Source organism: Cyprinus carpio, chromosome B17 (assembly GCF_018340385.1).
Source record: "Cyprinus carpio isolate SPL01 chromosome B17, ASM1834038v1, whole genome shotgun sequence".
Classification (NCBI taxonomy): domain Eukaryota; kingdom Metazoa; phylum Chordata; class Actinopteri; order Cypriniformes; family Cyprinidae; genus Cyprinus; species Cyprinus carpio.
In genome coordinates, this window is record NC_056613.1 from 19,648,646 (window position 1) to 19,668,508 (window position 19,863).

The 19,863-nt window shown below is 38.1% G+C and overlaps 2 protein-coding genes across 3 annotated transcripts; one reads left to right on the plus strand and one right to left on the minus strand.

Annotated features, from left to right (window-relative positions):
• The first annotated feature begins 42 nt into the window (after positions 1-42).
• On the plus strand, positions 43-5,456 carry LOC109107891 (ovarian cancer G-protein coupled receptor 1-like). The gene is made up of 2 exons (XM_019121056.2): positions 43-513; positions 2,683-5,456. The coding sequence occupies exon 2, from the start codon at positions 2,760-2,762 to the stop codon at positions 3,795-3,797; it is 1,038 nt and encodes a 345-aa protein (XP_018976601.1). The 5' UTR covers positions 43-513; positions 2,683-2,759; the 3' UTR covers positions 3,798-5,456.
• A 1,858-nt stretch (positions 5,457-7,314) lies between these two features.
• dglucy (D-glutamate cyclase) lies at positions 7,315-17,633 on the minus strand. Of its 2 annotated transcripts, none has more exons than XM_042742698.1 (12): positions 17,550-17,633; positions 16,638-16,791; positions 15,936-16,134; positions 15,599-15,749; positions 15,267-15,389; positions 14,840-15,043; positions 13,317-13,577; positions 13,019-13,118; positions 9,891-10,039; positions 9,489-9,608; positions 8,272-8,426; positions 7,315-7,694 (listed from the first exon to the last, which is right to left on the minus strand). In XM_042742698.1, the coding sequence occupies exons 1-12, from the start codon at positions 17,557-17,559 to the stop codon at positions 7,551-7,553; spliced, it is 1,770 nt and encodes a 589-aa protein (XP_042598632.1). In that variant the 5' UTR covers positions 17,560-17,633; the 3' UTR covers positions 7,315-7,550. The 2 variants fall into 2 exon arrangements, with proteins under 2 accessions (XP_042598632.1, XP_042598631.1); XM_042742697.1 differs by lacking the exon at positions 17,550-17,633 and adding an exon at positions 17,317-17,445.
• Between the last annotated feature and the right edge of the window lie 2,230 nt (positions 17,634-19,863).

The window sequence follows — 19,863 nt, forward strand, 5'->3', positions numbered from 1 at the left end:
TAAATGTTTACTTATGCATACATCACATAAATAATTACCCTTATTCCCAACAGGTAGAGAACCAATGAGCCTATTAGCCTTATGCCACGGATCTGCCAACCTAGACAGCACCTCGGACATTAGGCTACAGGTGCGTTTCACGCCAGTTTCATGCAGGCTCTTCTGACTCTGAACAGGCACGCTGTCTGTGCAGGCAGGTCACTATAGGATAAGAGAAACATCCTGTCTGTGGAAGGCACTTGAGATGAGTGTTTCGCTCTGAGTAATTGCGCGCATCATCACGTAAAATCTCTTGACGCAATTAAATTTTCCCCCCTTCCGACGCGACAACCCCTGAACGCAGGAGTGATGTTATTTCTGAAAAGAAAAAAAAAATCACTCCCACGAGTAAATGAATAGAAACGGGCAAATCTCAGTGAGAAGAGTCGGTGGAGCGGATGGTCTTGAGGATGTTCATCACACTTCAGAAATGCCTCGAATGAGTCGCGTGGGATTAAAAGCAGCATTTTTAAGGTAATGTACTACTTTCATTAAGTCTGAAATAGCCTACTCTCCATTTCCTTAATAAACATATAGTACAGTAATTGTTGCTACAGTAAACTGAGTAGCCTAGGCTACTTAGTAGGCTATTATGTTCTACTGTCAATAAAAAATAAAATAAAAAAGCAAGAGACAGGAACGCAGTGAACATTTCTAATAGGCTACGTTTAAAATATAAACGGAATATAACGAAAATTATAATCGTGGTATTTTGCCAAAATATGGTTACCGTGCTATTCGTGTAGTAGCTAAACTAGGCAATTAAATGATGTCGATTAATATTTTACAGCTTTCCAACAGCTATTTGTGAAGCACTTTTACAAAAAGCCTGTCAGCCAGAGCATTTCAAGTAACGTTACGCTACGTACAAGTGAGATTGCACTTCTGACCAACATATGCTGCTGTCTGTGAAATTATTCACACACATTTCTTAAGATGTGCTACCAATGACTGTTATAATTTTATAATGTGATCATAGGCTACCTACTTCAAATGGTGTGATGAATTGCCCACAACAGAGCAATACTACATTAATAATAAAAAAGAATATTACATGTAACGACTAATACTAGTTTTTTTAACGTTATACATGTCAAACTTTGTCGAAATGCAACCGGTGGGATTACAGTACATGGCTTTAATAGGTTTCACGTCTAAAGTAAGCGTGCAGCTAGAGAGGCACGTTCAAGCTCTAGCACATTTGGTTTATCTTATATGGCAATCAGTCCCTAATAATCGACCGAAATTAGGCTAAACATGCTCATCTTATTTTTATTTTTTTTCTTTGTTTCATAATTTCATTTATGCAAGAATTGGGTGGCACAAAATATACATAATCTAATCTAGAACTTTTCTATTTCTGCTGTGTAAAAATAAAAAAAAACTGAGTGTGTGTGTATATAAAGATATAGATTTTACTTTGAATTCTGATTCTGAATTCTGAGATGCGTTTGAAGCAGACAGATCCACATCTGTGACCACACCTCAACTGAATTCTACATTGGTCGGCAACCCCAATCATATTACAGTTTTGCAGAAAAAAAATATCTGTTCTATAATTAGTAATGATTAATGTATTTATTGGACTACTGATGCAATGTTGTGCTTAAGAACACCCCAAACCCAAAAGCATTGTAACTCATTGCTACATTATTCTGACCAAACCATTTTTGGTTCTGAACAGGAAGTGAACTGCTTGTGTTATCATATACAGTATAGGACTTCATCAAAGTTTCATAGAGTAAAACAGCTCCATAGTTTGCTTGGGAAATGTCAAATCCCTATAGGTAAGTCTCTCTGTAAGGTAGCTGAAGCTGGCTCCATAGAATATAAAAGACAAAATCAGAAGTGACTTCCGAGAACAGAATACAATTCTTCTGAAAACAGCTTTCACATATTGAGACTGGTCTGGGTAATACTGCTTTACTTACACAGTTGATGTTTAGTACTGTATGTCTGAGCAGTATTATTGAAGGTGTCGTGTATTGCTCAGATGCAGGGACAAATTCTTAAGCATTTAATGGATTGGTGATGAAACATGTTGTTCACGCTGCTTTATTGGTCTCTTTTGTTATGTTCCACAGTAGTCACTGCAGTCAAGGTCTCAATCCCACTCTATCTAACACCTTTCATCAGCCAGACATTCTGCGAACCAGGCCACGGTCAGATTGTAAAGGGCAACGTGTTACTCAAATCCATGACATGAATTAGGATTTATATATAAGATGTTTAAGATGGTTTAATTGCATTGCACAGGCTCTTCTGAACAAAGAAAACACCTACAGAACACAGACGTCAGAGCCAAGTGGAAAAGACGTATTGTGTGGCTGGATTCGTCATATGGCATATTGTGAGAGCAACATAAGATTAGATTCACACACCTCTTTGAAAAACACAAAAACACCTCCCCCTTTATAATAATATCTTCGTTGTAGTATAAAAAATACACACCACAAAACGTTTGTCATGTTCAATCTTGAAAGCTATTTTCACACATGCAGAAGTACAACTTCTGTCTGCTTGAACTGAGAAAAACCCAAATCCATTTGACAAGTATTTACTGAAAGCCATCAAAAGTTTATGATTTTTTAAAGATAACCTTTACAGATAACCTAATTATGCTATTTTGTTTGCTTCCCATAGAATCCATGGAATGTTATCTGGAGACCTCTGTTGATTACGAACTTATCTACACTTGTTGACTGCGAACATGATGGTAGATGAAAATGTCTGAGGAGCAAATGAATTGCACTTTAAGCCACGAGATTCACCAGTACCTGTTTTCAGGTGTGTACATCCTTGTCCTGCTAGTGGGTCTTCCCGCCAACGCTTACTCGCTTTACCATGCCTGGCTCCAGCTGAAAGCCCATAATGAGCTGGGGGTCTACTTGCTAAACCTGACCATATCTGATCTGCTGTACCTGGCCTCCCTGCCCCTTTGGCTCAATTATATCTTCCAAGGGGACAACTGGAGCAGCTCTGAGTGGCTCTGCCAACTGTGTGGTTTCCTGCTCTACGAGAACATCTACATCAGCATTGGTTTTCTGTGTTGTATCTCCATTGATCGTTACCTGGCAGTGGTCTACCCTTTCCGCTTCTCGGCTTTCCGAACAGTACGAGCAGCAGCACTGGTCAGTGCGGTGGTCTGGCTCAAAGAGCTTGCTGTAGGAGTGGTGTTCTTCTGGCACAAGGAGCTCAGCAGGGACAAGAACAACCGATCTGTGTGCTTTGAGCACTATCCCATGAAGACATGGGAGTACCCAATAAACTACTACCGCTTTTACATAGGTTTCCTGTTCCCTTTAGGAATCCTGTCCGTGGCGTACTTTAGAGTTCTCCGAGCAGTGGGCAAGAGTGCAGGCACGCAGACAGCCCAGAAAACTCGAATCAAGTACCTTGTGACCAGTACCATCATCATCTTCCTGGTTTGTTTCTCACCATACCACGTCTTCCTGCTGGTACGCACCATATTGGAGCGGGATTGTGACTTCATTGAGAAAATTTTCAACTACTACCATTTCTGTCTGTTGCTTACTAGTTTTAACTGCGTGGCCGATCCAGCGCTGTACTGTTTTATCAGTGAGAGCGCCCAAAAGGGCATCCAGAAGGCTCAGGAAGCTTGCACTCGGGCCTTATGCTGTTGCTCAAAAAGCCATGGAAGGTTCAAGACACACTCTACTGAGCTTGCAGTCACCAATGATAATGTTACAGGTACCTCAGTGGCAACACACTTGAAGCAGGTCAAAACTGACATTTAAACATTTTTGTTGTATTAGTTATCTATACAATGGACATCATAACGTTTAGCCACAGGCTCCTCAGATGTACAGCTGCTGCATACTGTTTTTCATTTTGCATGGGTAAGAACATTAACCTACTTTGTCAGAGTCAGACCTGTATTTTGTTCAAAAAATTAAACTGCGATATGTCATGGTTTTGGTAAGCTAACATGCTACTGTTATGTAGTGTAATTCTCAGGGATTGCCACCATGATAAGACCAGTGAGGTTTTATGAACCAATCAGCTAAACTTTTTCTGTACTGCTCCAAGTCCCTTTAGCTACATGTGCATGTAGCAGTTAAAACTGTGTCCAAGACTCAAATCAATTCTGCTTTCAAACCTAAGTGGTTTCAGTTCCTTTAATACTGTACTTCACCCAAAAATCACAATTCCGTCATCATTTACTCACCCTAATTGCTACGGCCTGTTGTTATCACAGCAAATCTCTTGTTGCAGACATAAACTTCACATGTTAGATTTAGCTATGAAGCGTGAGAACCAGTCACGTTTGGTTCATTGATGTCAAACAAGTACAATACAAATGGATGAAAGTGTATGCATGCTTAATTTAATATGCAGGGAGGGGAAGTTATCATTAAATATATAAATTGTGATTGTATGGCTTTAGAAGTTTCATGGACCAATGTGATGATACTTTTATGGTGCTTTTATGTTCTTTTTGGTGTTTAACAGTTCCTGCTTACAATATGCTCTTATTTTATGAAAAATAAAAGCATGGAATTTGGTATTCAGTGACAGAAAATTAAAGTCATTCATGTTTGGAACATCATGAAAGTGGGTAAATGATAACAGAATTTTCATTTTGGGGTGAACCTTTCCTCTAAGGAAACAATAGCAATGAAGCTGTATATTTGTTTGCCTACTCACCTTTGACATGGTTAGACATGGAGCACACAGACAGTTAACAAGCAGAAAAAGGCACGCAGTGTGGGAGTGAAGGGTCAACCACCTCCAAACAGACCATTTTAACCTGGACAGCTTCCAACTGTGATTTCATATCCTGAAAAAATAGATGAGGAAGAAGTGATTGATGGTTGCTTCCAGAAACCATGGATCTCCTGTTTGCTCAAACCGCTGAGGTAAAAGGTGATGAGTGTTTGGTGCAGTGTTTATCTTTTTATATGATGGACGTGATCACAGCTAATACAAGGAGTTTAAATGAATGACCTGACCTGAAAGAACAGACATGTGGAAGTGTTCTCTTTTTCCTGCTCATTCAAACCTTGTTTACAATGAATAATCAACATGCATGCAGATTGTATGTAGGCTATATCAAGATTGTTTCAGGTTTTCATTGATTTTAAATAGAGACTGCTATTCAGGTTCATATATGGGACTTTTTATTATTGGTTGTCCACACTGTTGTATGTTGCATAAATCGCTGGCGATGATTGTATTGTTGCACAGTACATGAAGACAGAAAGGGTGCTGTGATGTATTGCAGAGCAGTAAAAAGTATAGAGAAATTATTTTTGATTATATGTAATGTGTTATCTAGTCAGATTTTTGTAAGATAGTATGTTCTCTCTAGGTGTTCGTTAATTGAATTTTGGTTTTGTTAGCCTCAAGAGCACAAAATACTGAAAATAATAAGTAAAGCAAACCCTTGCAGCAAATATATGTTACATGTGGTGCAAAAATATGATTAAATCTGTGTTGCACTTCCTCTCTCTCTATTAGCTTCTGGCTTTCTTATCTGCATACTTTGTGCATTAAAATTATCTAATTTCTCCAATTATTAATATTAATATTTTCTTTTATAATATTAAAGACAAAAACGTATCCCATATGCATAATAAATATAGGTCTGCATTATTAATAAATTAGGATAGAATTATCCCTTTAATGCAAACAGGAGATGGTAATCAACTCCCCTTGAAAAAAAGAGATTGCTCAGAGAAACATTCATCATATACTAGTTTTTTGTTTAATCGTGGTCTTTCTTGGCTGTCTTTCTTTGGATTTGATTATTTAACTCTACTGGAAGCAGAATTGTGACATTAAACAAAGGTGCATAAACAGAAGCCTAAATACAGATGGGATTAATTAGTATAAAGTCATATTCTCAGTAAAAAACATATCCAGCACAGTTTTAAAAGAAATTGAGATTGGCCTATTTATTTGATTTTCAAACTTGTTAATCCGGTCCCAGAGAAATGTTTAATACTTTCAGGTGTAACCAGAGCCAGACTAATTAAAAGTCTGCTGTTTATTTGACTTTATGATTAAGGGTTTTGGGATGGTCTTCTCCAGTGTTGATTTTGGTTGAACCTTTGAAGAGAGAAAGACACTTAACTCTAAAAAGGTCAGTGATAATATAAAAATGGCCAAATAACACGAATGTGTTATGTAACATGGATCTGAACTAAAACAGCTGTCTGTACTCTCTGATACACGCGAGTTGTGTAATACCATGTTTTTTTTTTATTTCCTTGGAGTACAACATGAATATTATGATATGAATAAGGTATGGATCAAATCACCTAAAATCACAATATAGAGTACCACCAAAGAATTTAACCAAACATGCCTCTTAATTAGATTTAATCAGAACTGCGCTACCTACAGAACTTGAGCCTTTCTGTCGCCTTCTGTGGTTAAAAATAAAATGCCACGGCATGGATGAATCACATGGTTTGACGTAGTAATTGGTATCGCCATTAAAAAAAATTGGATCACAGTACAAACCATACTGATAGTAGTAAGGATGTTCAAAGTAGGCTATAGGCTATATCAGAAAAAAAAAGTAATTTGAGCAATAAGTAGCCTACTGTATCCGTTGTGGGTTCTAATTTTGTTTTGATAGTGGTTTTGTCACTTGACTTTCATCTCTGCAGTTCGGAGTTTCAGTTTTGACAAATGGGTGATTCTTCACAGACTTTCCGTTTTGCCGTCCATGTTTAATCTACACAACATTAGTCTACGTATTGTAATACGCCACACAAGATACAGTTGCCACCAAGCCGGATACTCACGTGACGTTACATCCCAGCAAACATGCCCACGCGGGGCCACTGCGAGTTTTCTGTGGGACAGTGTGGGCGGAGCAAACCCACACTAAACCCACATGGGCCCCATGTGGGTTAGCCCATGCGGGGCCTACAGCAGTTTTGCCCATTGTGGGCCCTATGTGGGTTTCGTGTGGGCAAGCCCACGCAGTCAAGTTTTTTTGCCCGCAGTGGGCCCACGCGGGCCCCAAAGGGGCATGTTTGCTGGGATGGTTCCCGTGAAATCCGACCCTGACAACGTAAAATGTGAATCATTATAGGCTTATATTTATTATTATTTTTTATGTACTAGCGTAATGATAGTATTTCATTAATCTTTAAAAACAAAATCTTCGAGAGCGCAGCTTTGAAAACCCATATTGTTGACTGAATAATCAGTAGGACTTGTCCCTCAGTGTATATGGTGGGTACAATATTTATTTTTTTATTCAAATACTGCATTCAGGAAGAAACAGGTTAGAAAATTAAAAGCAACATAGATTGTTTAATAAGTTGAGAGCACAAAAATTAAACACTATTTTGTAAGTTGTCATAAAGAACCAACAAAATATTACAATGGCAGCTCTTTCTATTACATTCCCATATTCATATTCATCTTTGAGAATGAGTGAGAATATACAAACAAGCTGACACTGGTCACAGATGTGAGTCTTGGTTCCTGTGGCTATGTGAAGTGTCCGTGATGTAGGCCACACTATGACATCAGGCAAGGGTGAGATTTCTAAGCCGCTGTATGATGTCAGAATGGTAGGGGTGAAAGGTCAATCCATCCACCTCTAGTCCTAGGTTTGCCGTTTTACCGCTGCGGACGCCATATTTCACCAAAATGTGGAGCATCTCTTCCTCCTGTTTTCAAATAGAAGCACCACATCAAGTCATTTTTGTCTTTGCAGATGGATTTTGTGTCTTCAATCTTTGGTAACACATTCAGTGGTAATGGTCTTTTATTTTAAGCCACATGTGGGAGTGGGAAAACAGGAAAAGTGTTATTAAAGCGTCACTCAATAGTGGCCACTGAAGAGAAACAACGTGATGGACAGAAAATATTTAGGCTAACAGAAAAGAATGTGAATACAGGGTTAACAGGCTGGTTCCTGCCACTGTGGCCGTGATAATTATAACGTACACAGGCAGAGGTTCTGAAGTGGTCTGCAGTTCACTACAAATATAAAAATGGCCAGTGTTGACTGGAAGCAGCACTGCGAAGCGCCTGCAAGTTTAAAACCAGTGGATTTCCACTGAAAATAAAATGGGACACAAAGCATGAGGTGATGGTATGAGGTGCTTAAACACTTCCAGAGACACCCTTAAGCCGCAATGCAATACGTTTTTGAGAAGAACAGATGTTTTAATGTAATGTGGGACTGAACTTGTCCATCATAATCATCAGCCATCATTTATTTTTGATAATACTGTCGTATACCTTGGCTACAGTGGGCAGGCAGGCCATCCGCAGGCTCTGTTGATCAGGCGTCAGTGACAGACCCAAACCACTGTGGAGGTACCGCCAGTGTATTGGACAGAGATTGAGAACATACAGAGCACAGGCGACAGCATAGCCACCCCAGTTAGACACTCCTACACAGGAAGCAGATGTTAGGTATGCTAAGAAAAGTTCATGGAACACTATTGTGGTGCAAATACAAGCTTTTGCAGAAACCAAAATAATATACACTCTTCCAATTAAAAAGTTTGGAATAATTAAAAAAATAAAAAAGACATACAGTACATGAAAATAAATAAAATTGCATAAATAAAAGTTATTTGCATAGTTTTACAGGTGCTGGTCATATAATTAGAATATCATCAAAAAGTTGATTCACCAATTCCATTCAAAAAGTGAAACTTGTATATTATATTCATTCATTACACACAGACTGATATATTTCAAATGTTTATTTCTTTTAATTTTGATGATTATAACTATAACTTCAGTTGGCCAAGATTTCTAAAATCCTTTCTTTGTATTGGTCTTAATATTCTAATTTTCTGAGATACTGAATTTGGGATTTTCCTTAGTTGTCAGTTAAAATCATCAAAATTAAAAGAAATAAACTTTTTGATGATATTCTAATTATATGACCAGCGCCTGTATATTAGTGTTGCACGCAGTACAAGAGTTACACACAGTACAAGATCTCTTAACTGTAAATGTGACGAGCTAAACAGTCCCAACAGTCTCTAAATAGTTTTTGTTGTTGTTGTTAATCAATACAGTTTAACTTGTATTTAATCTGAAACATTAATTTATATAGTATCTAGATGCACTACTATTCAAAAAGTGCATTTGAAATAAGAATTCAAGATACTGTTCTTATTATTATTCTCAACATTAAATAATTTTGTGCCTAAATGTCAATTAAATGTCGGAAATCATATCTATTTTTTTTTTTTTACCAGACAGACACTAGACAACACTATGTCAAATAACATCTCTGATTCTCTTCCTATGATATCAGAAAGTAACATTTTTCCTTTAGCCCCCTTAATAAGAAACAAGCAAGCGTAATGTGAAAAGTAGTGCCACTGTGTGTGTGACCACATAGCTTGTGTTTAGGTGCAACATGCTTTTTTTTTTCAGCTAGCAGGAAGCAAGAAGGAACATTACAGGTATGTGGTCTCTGTGTGAGGTGCGCTTACCCGCTGTGATGGCAAAATCAGCAGCCACGTCACACGCAATCAGATTTCCATTAGGCATGTATGCTTTAACTGCTGCTTTGACTTTGCCCATACCAAGCTCATTACCTCCATCCCCGATCCCTGTACACACACACACACACACAAATTAATCCTGTTCCAAAGAGGTGACAGATCTCATTAAACCGCTCCCTGGTGCCAACCAAACTTATCGTTAATTGGGAACAAAGTTGGTTATTCAAGCATTCATTGTGATCGTTAAAAGAGATTTCGGACATTGACTACATCAGAGAGGGTACGGATAAAACCACAATCAAAATATACTTCTATTTTTATTACACACTAACATTTGCTAGTGTAAGTTAATCACAGTGGTTTGGCGCATTGAGGCTCTGGCTTTGTTACCTGTAGTAGTGATGCCTGCAATAGTGCTGGCAGTTGTGAAGAGGTCATCTATTGGGTCGACTAAATGCTTGATGTTCACTCCCCTCATGTTGTAGTAGTTCCCGTCAGTAGCCCGGCCGCTGCGCTCTATTGCCACCAAGTGGTCAAACCTTTTTAGTATACATAATTTCAGTTAAACATGGTAAACAGGACATGGGCTGTGTTTGGAATATCATACTCGTCTTCTTTCTGTGGTCTAGTATGTATACTGTGGCACAATGTTTACATTTTCTGAATGCATAAAACACATGGATGACCATGTGACGAATTACATAATATTAACAGTAATTGTAACATCCCTTTTTTTGAATGAAGGGGAATAAGTCAGTAAAAGTAGAGCTCAATTGACAGCATTTGTGATATAATGTTGAACTAATTTCCATATCCATCATTATCTTTAAAGAAATATAGTGCGGCACTTACAATGGAAATGAATGGAGCCTATTCAGGAACATTAAAATACTGATTATTTCAAAAGTTTAGCGACAAGATGTAATCAATATCTTTGTTCGATTGATTTTAGTGCGACACGATCACTTAATCTTTTCTGTGAAAAGTAGTATCTGATTTTACAATTTCGTTGTAGTGGTTACATAACATTTAAAGCCCTAAAATGATGGTAAAACTGACAAGAGCTGCATAATTAGTGTACGGTAAGTGATTTTTATAAAACTATAAGCATCACATTTCTGCATTTCACTGTAACCTCAAATTTAGCTTTTATCATTAAAAAGGTGGGACAAGTCAATATGATTTTTTTTGTGGTAATCAGTATTATGCCACAAATGCTGTTGATTGAGCTTAAGATGCATTGAATCCAGAATATTCCTTTAATAATGCAGTAAGTGAGGAAAAATGCACAGTCATTATCACAAAAAAAAAACTTCAACATCATTCTGAAATGAGTTATTTTATGATAATGATTGGGTGACGGTACATTATTCCTCTGATTATACAGCTAATTACCAGATATTTACATAAATGGGCATGAAATATTAATTTGAGATGGAAAAGAGACCACAGAGTGACGAGAAACATGAAACTACCAACGATCAGTTATTTAGTTTAGCAGTCATTATATAAAATTATACCACGGGAATGTTGCATGCTTGAACCTGATTGGCTGACGAACATTCTAAGCTGTGCAATAAATTTCAGGGAAAAAAATGTATGCATTTTTCATGGACGCCATTTTTGGCCATATTCTATTACGCGTGATCTTAACAACCAATACTGAGTCAATTCGCATAATATTCATCTTAAATAGTATTAAAAATTAAAATGAGTGTGTCTCAAATCATAGTATTTTAAAATGAGTATCTCGGACAGTTTACTATTTCCATTGAAAATTCAAAGTGTAGATTCATGCAGACACGACTGGCTAATAATGCCCACAACCCATTGCGTGTTGGACGCAGATTTGATTAGAACTACAAGCACAAATAAAAAGTGGATACGTGAGACTGACAGTGAAGTTGAGATGCATATATAAAGCGATTTGCGTAATAATACCTGACCTGGTTAAAAACAAATAATAACTATTAAATGGTATCTGCGTTATATTTGCGAACACTGAAAACTTTATAAAGATATGTTTGGTTATTAACTTTTAAATGCATCATTATGCAAACACATGAGGAGAGTTCAAGGCATTAAAGACCCGTGACTGGAAGATCAATGTGCCTCTTCATTACTCTCCAATACGACAGGTAAATGAAATTACTCTAGTACAGGTGCATCTTAATACATTAGATTTTTGTGGAATATTTAATTTATTTCAGTAATTCTACTCAAATTGTGAAACTCGTGTATTAAATAAATTCAGTGCACACAGCCTGAAGTAGTTTAAGTCTTTGGTTCTTTTAATTGTGATGATTTTGGCTCACATTTAACAAAAAACTACCAAATTCACTATCTCAACAAATTAGAATATGGTGACGTGCCGATCAGCTAATCAACTCAAAACACCTGCAAAGGTTTCCTGAGCCTTCAAAATGGTCTCTCAGTTTGGTTCACCAGGCTACACAATCATGGGGAAGACTGCTGATCTGACAGTGTGTCCAGAAGACAATCATTGACACCCTTCACAAGGAGGGTAAGCCACAAACATTCATTGCCAAAGAAGCTTGCTGTTCACAGAGGTGCTGTATCCAAGCATGTCAACAGAAAGTTGAGTGGAAGGAAAAAGTGTGAAAGAAAAAGATGCACAACCAACCGAGAGAACCGCAGCCTTATGAGGATTGTCAAGCAAAATCGATTCAAGAATTTGAGTGAACTTCACAAGGAATGGACTGAGGCTCGGGTCAAGGCATCAAGAGCCACCACACACAGACGTGTCAAGGAATTTGCTGAACCACAGACAACGTCAGAGGCGTTTTACCTGGGTTAAAGAGAAGAACTGGACTGTTGCAAGTTTTGTATTTCATTTGGAAACCAAGGTCCTAGAGTCTGGAGGAAGGGTGGAGAAGCTCATAGCCCAAGTTGCTTGAAGTCCAGTGTTAAGTTTCCACAGTCTGTGATGATTTGGGGTGCAATGTCATCTGCTGGTGTTGGTCCCTTTTGTTTTTTGAAAACCAAAGTCACTGCACCCATTTACAAAGAAATTTTGAGGCAGTAATTAAGGCAAAAGGAGCACCTACCAAGTATTGAGTACATGTACAGTAGATGAACATACTTTCCAGAAGGCCAGCAATTCACTAAAAATGTTTTTTTTTTATTGGTCCTATGAAGTATTCTAATTTGTTGAGATAGTGAATTGGTGGGTTTTTGTTAAATGTGAGCCAAAATAATCACAATTAAAAGAACCAAAGACTTAAACTACTTCAGTCTGGGTGCATTATTTAATACACGGGTTTCACAATTTGAGCTGAACTACTGAAATAAATGAACTTTTCCACTACATTCTAATTTATTGAGATGCACCTGTATGTCCCAAAGCTGGTCTACTATTCTGCCACATACTCAGAAGTATGTACTTTTTCTTCATGAAAAATTATATACTTTAGGGCATAATAGTAAGTAAGTAGATGAATTGGGATACAGCACAAGAGAAAGCAGTGGATGGAAAATGAGATTGAACCACATTACACCTGGGCTTAGAGGGATCTCCATCATGGCACAAGAACTGAAGTGCTGAGTCAGGGCCATTACTCTGGAAACTTATTACTGGCACAGCAGTCTTTATCACACCTGTTAGTGAACACACACACACACACACACACACACACACACACACATATTCAGAAATCATGGTACAGTAAGACCCTGCCCTAACTAGACATGACAAGTCTACCCCCTAAAATGTTCATTTGTATGTTGCTTTATCACATCTGGCTAGCACAGCAAAAGAATATCTCAAAAACACTTAATCAGCAATGATAGAGGCACCTTTCTCCACAGCATCCCGCATGATATGCTGATTCATCTCCAAAGCGCGCTCATCCGTCACAATGACCACTTCTTTGCGGAGTGCTTGAAGCATAGCTGCCATGGCGATGGCCCCAGGTGGGCCATCAGTCTCTTCAGGGGGGTTGTGCATGTAGTGTGTGGGGAAACCAGTGGTGATGAGAACAGAGGAGGAATGGGACAGCGAGAGACAGGCCTTTAGGAGCTCATCCTGCAAGAACAGGGCCCGGATACCTCTTGAACCTGCACACAAACCACAGAGTTACTGATGTCAAGGCATGATGAAATGGAACAAGCAACAGATCTTTTCTTCCGTATTGTAACATGTGAGTGTAATGGATTATTAAAAAAAAAAAATAAACATGTATGGGGACTTGGGTTCTATGTATCGGTTGTTGAGATGAGGGCACTGCCCTCAAAAGTGGAGACTAAATGATTGGAGAGATCCTGCACTAGAGAGAAGTCCTTTGTTTTCACTGGAAAGTTCAATTATGACATTTTGTTTAAACATTACAGTAAAAAATAAAAATTCACAATGGCAGACAGTGATACCAAAAAAGAATTAGTACACTTGGGCCACACTTAATTTTTTTTTTTTTTATAAATGTCAACAATGGTGCATTCAATGGCACAACTACTAAAACAAATATGGCTAGGTTGTCGTGGACGTACACTAGCACCTAGTGGTGTGGATGTAGCATTACACAAATATCTTGAGTTTACAATGCCATTGTAGAAATTCACGTTTCCAGGGTATTATTTGGAAGTAGCTTTTACAGTGTCTAGTAAATATTGTGTCACCAATAAGATTTGAGATGGATTCTATTAAAATGTATCCGAGGCCATATTCAGATTTAAGAAAAAGATTGATGATGAGAGTATTAATTTTTTTAATTTATTTTTCTGGTGTAATTTTAAGGTTTTATTAAGGGAGATTTCTGGATCTGACATTATTTTGGAAAAGAAAAATCTTATTTTTACATGACAAACCTTCAGAAAAGAATATTCATTTTATTCTTAATTAATTTATTATTTTATATCTTTATCGTGAAAACTATTGTAAATTATTATGATTATTATAATTTTTTTTTTTTTACATTTTATCCAGAACCTTTTTTCAGACTTTTAGTCTTGGTTTGGAATTAATGTTTTTTTTTTTTTTATAAAAAAATAAATATTTCTGTTAGTATTGTCATTGTTGTTATAACACACACGCAATATATATATATATATATATATATATATATATATATATATATATATATATATATATATATATATATATATACACATACACACACACACACACACATACATACACACACACACTTTGCATTTGTTTTTTCAGTTGTCACTAAATAAAAAGAAATGCACTTCTACAGTCCACCACAATTAAGTGAAAATGTCCAATAACAGTTGGTCATGTGATCTCATGTTTTTCCTCAAAAAGCAAACCACTCAATACAAAATATATTCCATTTATAATTAATATGAATGCTTCATACCTGGGTCTTCAACAACAAGCTCCTCAATCGCTCGAATTTGTTGAACAGCTCTTTTGCTAGCGATACTGTAATGCTGAGGATTCTGGGAAATGCAGAAAGTCAAAGGGCAATGTGCTGGCTCAAGAGTGAGGGGCGAAATAGTTTCTGCCTTTTGATCAGTGATGAACATGCAGCCAGGAGAGTGTGTGAATGCCAGAACGGGCTCTGCAACATTAAAAAACAAAAGGTCAACATGCAGTTCTTCTCCTACACACTGAATAAAGATGATCTGTGTATGCCTCAAAAATGACATTAAAGAAACAAAACCTCAAGTGTACTGAAAACCCAGTGACATTAAATCTTAAATGTGAAGTGTGTAACTTCTACTACACTAGCAGCACCGAACAGTGCAACTACTTTTTTTTTACAGTTTTTGGAGAAACCTTACTGCAGCTCTTTACAGCTTCAATACCAGTGACCCCACAGGCCCAGAACACAAGCACGTCACCAGGACACTGCTTCACTGGGTCCCCATAGTCTGGCTGTGACAAGTCCTGGATACCCAGCAGCTCTGCAAGAGAATTACAGGTGCTTACGACATGTTTAAAAAGGAGTTAATTTTTCCACCAAGTCATATACACCTAGGATGCCTCGGGGGTCAGTAAAACGCAGCCTAATTTTCATTTTTGGGTGAACTAACCCTTTAAGATCATTAAACATTGTATATGATTAGTGAGAAATGTTTCTTTTCTTTTTTTTTTTTTATAAATAAGTACATACTAGGGTCTCCAATATGGATGGGGCCTCCATGTGCCAGAGGGATCACGTGTGTGCTTTGAGCCGCAGCGTCCAGCTTGTCTTCTGGTACAGGTCTCATGCTCACCACCATCGGACAGTGAAACTGACCTGCTCTAATACAAGCTACTGAGGTCTGCAAACACAAAGCAAAACAAAGCAAAAACATAAGCATAAGCACTCTGACCTAAAGGATTTCCCTTCTGGTCATTTTTTCAGTTCCAAAACAGAAAACATCTGACACAAGCAAAATCAAGTAATAGGCCTACGCTGTAGGCGCGACTGCACATGGATGTAATCCAGGCCCGAGGTGTTTACTGACCTTGTACATGCTGACATTTTTACCCTGTTCCACATTTCTCACTGGAACCCCAGCGGCCTTCAAGGCTGATTCAAAACCAAAACTACAGCCAAGGTAGAATGTAACCATGTCCTGAAGTTGAGGAGTGTAAGAGGATAAACTAGCGACCTTCTTCGCCAGAACACCGTTCTCAAACACGCAGTACTCTGGACAGTCCTCCCTGAGAGAAAGACGGGACAATGCACAAGTTAAATCATTTTTGAAGAATGTTGGTAACCAAACAGTTGACATTAGCTATTGACTTTGGAAAAAAGCATGGAAGTCAATGGCTACTGTCAACTGTTTGGTTACCAACATTCATCAAAATATCTTCTTTTGTTTTTAACAGAAGAAAGAAACTCATACAGGTTTGGAACAATATAAGGGGAATTAAATGATGATGGAATTTGTATTTTTGGGGGAACTATACCTTCAAGGGTTGTCCCGCTCTATTTTCCCTAGTCTATCTCTGGGTGTAATTATTAAATGGCAAGATGGCATTAGAACACTTTACAGTACAAAAAAAATTAATCTTTTACAGCTGTCTGTGACTAAGGATAATCTGTAAACGAACAGCCTCCTATTAAACAGGATTTTATTTTATTTTCCCATCACTTATTAACTCAGTAGTTGGAAAAAAAAATAAATAGCTGGGCAGGGGTTTCAACTTTGGTGTGAAGATACCTGATGTCAGATCCTGTGGCGAGGGGGCCGCAGCTCCATTCTCCACATTTGCTCTTGTACAGCAGCGGTAGGGGGCTACTGTTAGCTCTGCAAAACGCCTCAAAGTCATCAGCAAGATCCTTGTGCAAGATCACCACGTTAGCCTGTTGATATCCTGTCAGTAAACATACAGGAATATTGTCTGTGAGATCTTGCAGCTGTCTTCATGCTTGCAGTCTTTAATAAAATCTTTAAAAATGTTTTGCAGATTAAGGAATTACAATTTGGTATGTAAAAAATGTCCTAAATGATATCAAAAATTTGGATCCAATCCTAGTCTACACCTAGTCTCCTACTGGATCCAGTCTTCATCCAGCTTAGATGCCAAAGTCTGAGAGCGTGAAGGTTCACAGTGTCATAATGCAGTAGTCACATGTTATTTCTGAGGCTGTGATTAATTTCTTCTACTTTGTTTACAGAAAGTGGATACTGTAAATTCAGTCAATGCATTCACCGATCAATATACTGCATAATTAGAATTCTCAGTTTGAAAGTTAATAAAACATGAATCCGCCAGTATAAATCATATTCTTGGAAAGTGCTTGGCTCAAACAATAATAAAATCATAACATCAACACAAGATTTGCAGTGTATTTACTAAACATACCATGGCATCTAATCATAATTTCACCCTTCATACCTGCAGCGATACCAGAGGTGTCCTTAATATCCCGACTCTGCAGCCGAATAATGCTCCGCAGAGCACTGGGAGACAGACTCTCTGACTGCCACATGTTAAATCCTGTGCTTTATGACAGCCTGACACTTTAAAGTCCAGCCGGTTAATGATTTTAAGCTGGTGTAACCCACTGCTGTAAATGTTAATGCATAATGGTGCATAGTAACTGAAACCAAACCATTTGTAAATCATACCTGGCTTCATCTTTGCTCGGGTGCTGTACTTCAGGCCTTTCAGTCGAACAGCACGACAGAGGAAATTTGTCGCACATTCAAACATCACTGAACTAAAAACATCAGAGAGACTGAAAAACTGATTTCAAGGCCAAGAACAGCCATATGTTTGTTTGTGTGTGTGTGTGTGCGTATATATATATATATATATATATATAGAGAGAGAGAGAGAGAGAGAGAGAGTATATATATATATATATATATATATATATATATATATATATATATATATATATATAGAGAGAGAGAGAGAGAGAGAGAGAGAGAGTAATGAAAAAGTTTTTTGACATGAACCTTATGTTTTGCAATATCTAGATTTTAGGTTCTAATTTACATCGGGGACACAAGGATAAATACAAGGTTTTTGAGTCTACACATAATATTGCTTTCTCTGTGGGTTTTGTATGGTAGGATCATTTATGTGCACTACAATTACAACGTGATTTTTTTTTCTATAGCTGCTGAGTGAACATGCACACAAAGTGAAACCATAATAACATACACTGAGGAAAGACAACTATATAATAAAGGTACATTGTAATCAAAATGTTGAATTGTGATCATAAGTCAGGCTGTCAATTTCTACTACTGCAATTTGTCAAATGTGTTTTATAAAAACACACACAAAAAAAGTTTTATCTATCTATTTTTTTTTATTGACTAAATGACTTGGTCCAAACATGGTTTGATATTTTTTTTATATTACCTTTTTAAGTTACACGTTCCACTATCGACTTTGTGTTCAATCAACTATAACTTTTTCCTGAACAATAACTGTAGAGATGTAATGCTGTGTTCACACCAAACGCGAATAGAGCGTCTGGCGCGAATGATTTCAATGTTAAGTCAATGTAAAGACGCGTTTACGCGCGTCTGGAGGTCTCGCGGCGCGAATGAGGCGTTTAGCGCGGCGCGGTAGACGCGAATTCGCCTCATTCGCGCGTCTAGTTCGCGCGAATGACGCGAATTGAGCGTCTGGCGCGATACGCGCGTTACGCGCGAATGTGCTTTTTGTGCATTTATGTGTTTGACGCGAATTCGCGTCTGCCGCCCGAGTTGAAAAAATTTGAACTTTGGCGTCAATTCGCGCCGCGTTAAACCAATCAGGAGCCTGCTCAGGAGTCACTCATTCAACATGGAGGAACGAATGATATTGTCAGTGAGCAGTCACCCGGAGCTATATGACAAACGTTCATATTTCTATAGACAGGAATAAAAAGAAACTCGCTTGGAAGAGTGTGTTGTAAATACACATTTAACTTTTGAGTCACGTACATGTTTATCGACCCGCGGCCTTCCCGCCGTTTTTTTACAAGTATTTTCCCCCCTACTTTTCGCTAACAAGATAATGTGTTTATTCAGAGGACGTGTGCAGGAAAAAAGCAGAAAAGCCTCGAATGCTCGATCAACATCAGCCATCATACACACAAACAAACCGCCTAGCACTTGCCCCTCCCACAAGAAGCGGATTTCGCCTCGGACGCGCGTCAATTTCGCTTCAACTTTTGCTTTCTACGCGCGTTTATTTCGCTCTAGACGCGCGAATGCATTCAAAATGTTCAAGCGGCAAACTAGACGCGGTAGACGCGAATTCTACCCCATATTCGCCTTTGTATTTAAAACAGCGTAACACGTTGTGTATTAAACGTACAGTGTGACAGCTAACCCCGGTCTCTCTCAGCTGTGCCTGTGTATGTAGAACTGTGGAAAAGTGAAAGCAGCCTATTGCTGTAACTGTCAACATTAAGTTTTTACAAATTTTAGAGTGACGCACATTTATTTTTACACCCCGTCATTAAAACTCTTCAATAAGCATTACAAAAACGTTTTAAAAATAGTCGTAGTCACATTTTAACACAATGTCAAGCCATCTGCGCAACGTCACCAGCGCTCTTGCTACGCTTCACCTTGGCGGCACAGGTTAAAGCATGCATTTCAAAATAACTGTAGTGCAACAAATAGCGGAAAAATAGGCGTTTTAGAAGCGCACTGACACTTCCGTGATTGCCTCTTAAAACAAACACAACGCGACCTGCATACTTGCATACAAAGTAGTTATCTTTCGATGCCAATTCCGATTTTGGCGACATAACAACGTTAACTTCAGTATTTATAAAACGCACCCATCTCCGTGGATCAGCAGCGACTGCAGAAGGTCAACGATTCCATTTCAGAAGAAAACACAAAATGGCCAAACCTGCAAGTACTTGCTTCATACATGCGGGGGCGCTAAAAACTCACTCAATGACCAAATGCAAGACAGATACCCAAGAAA

What these genes read in the sequence shown, in the direction of transcription:
- LOC109107891 (XM_019121056.2), top strand. Translation starts at nt 2,760, where the DNA reads ATGAAAATGTCTGAGGAGCAAATGAATTGCACTTTAAGCCACGAGATT.
- dglucy (XM_042742697.1), bottom strand. Translation starts at nt 17,410, where the DNA reads ATGTGGCAGTCAGAGAGTCTGTCTCCCAGTGCTCTGCGGAGCATTATT. An exon ending in GGAGATCCCTCTAAGCCCAG is followed by an intron (nt 10,040 to 13,018) that starts GTGTAATGTGGT and finishes TATACTAAAAAG; the next exon opens with GTTTGACCACTTGGTGGCAA. An exon ending in TGCAGGCATCACTACTACAG is followed by an intron (nt 9,609 to 9,890) that starts GTAACAAAGCCA and finishes GTGTGTGTACAG; the next exon opens with GGATCGGGGATGGAGGTAAT.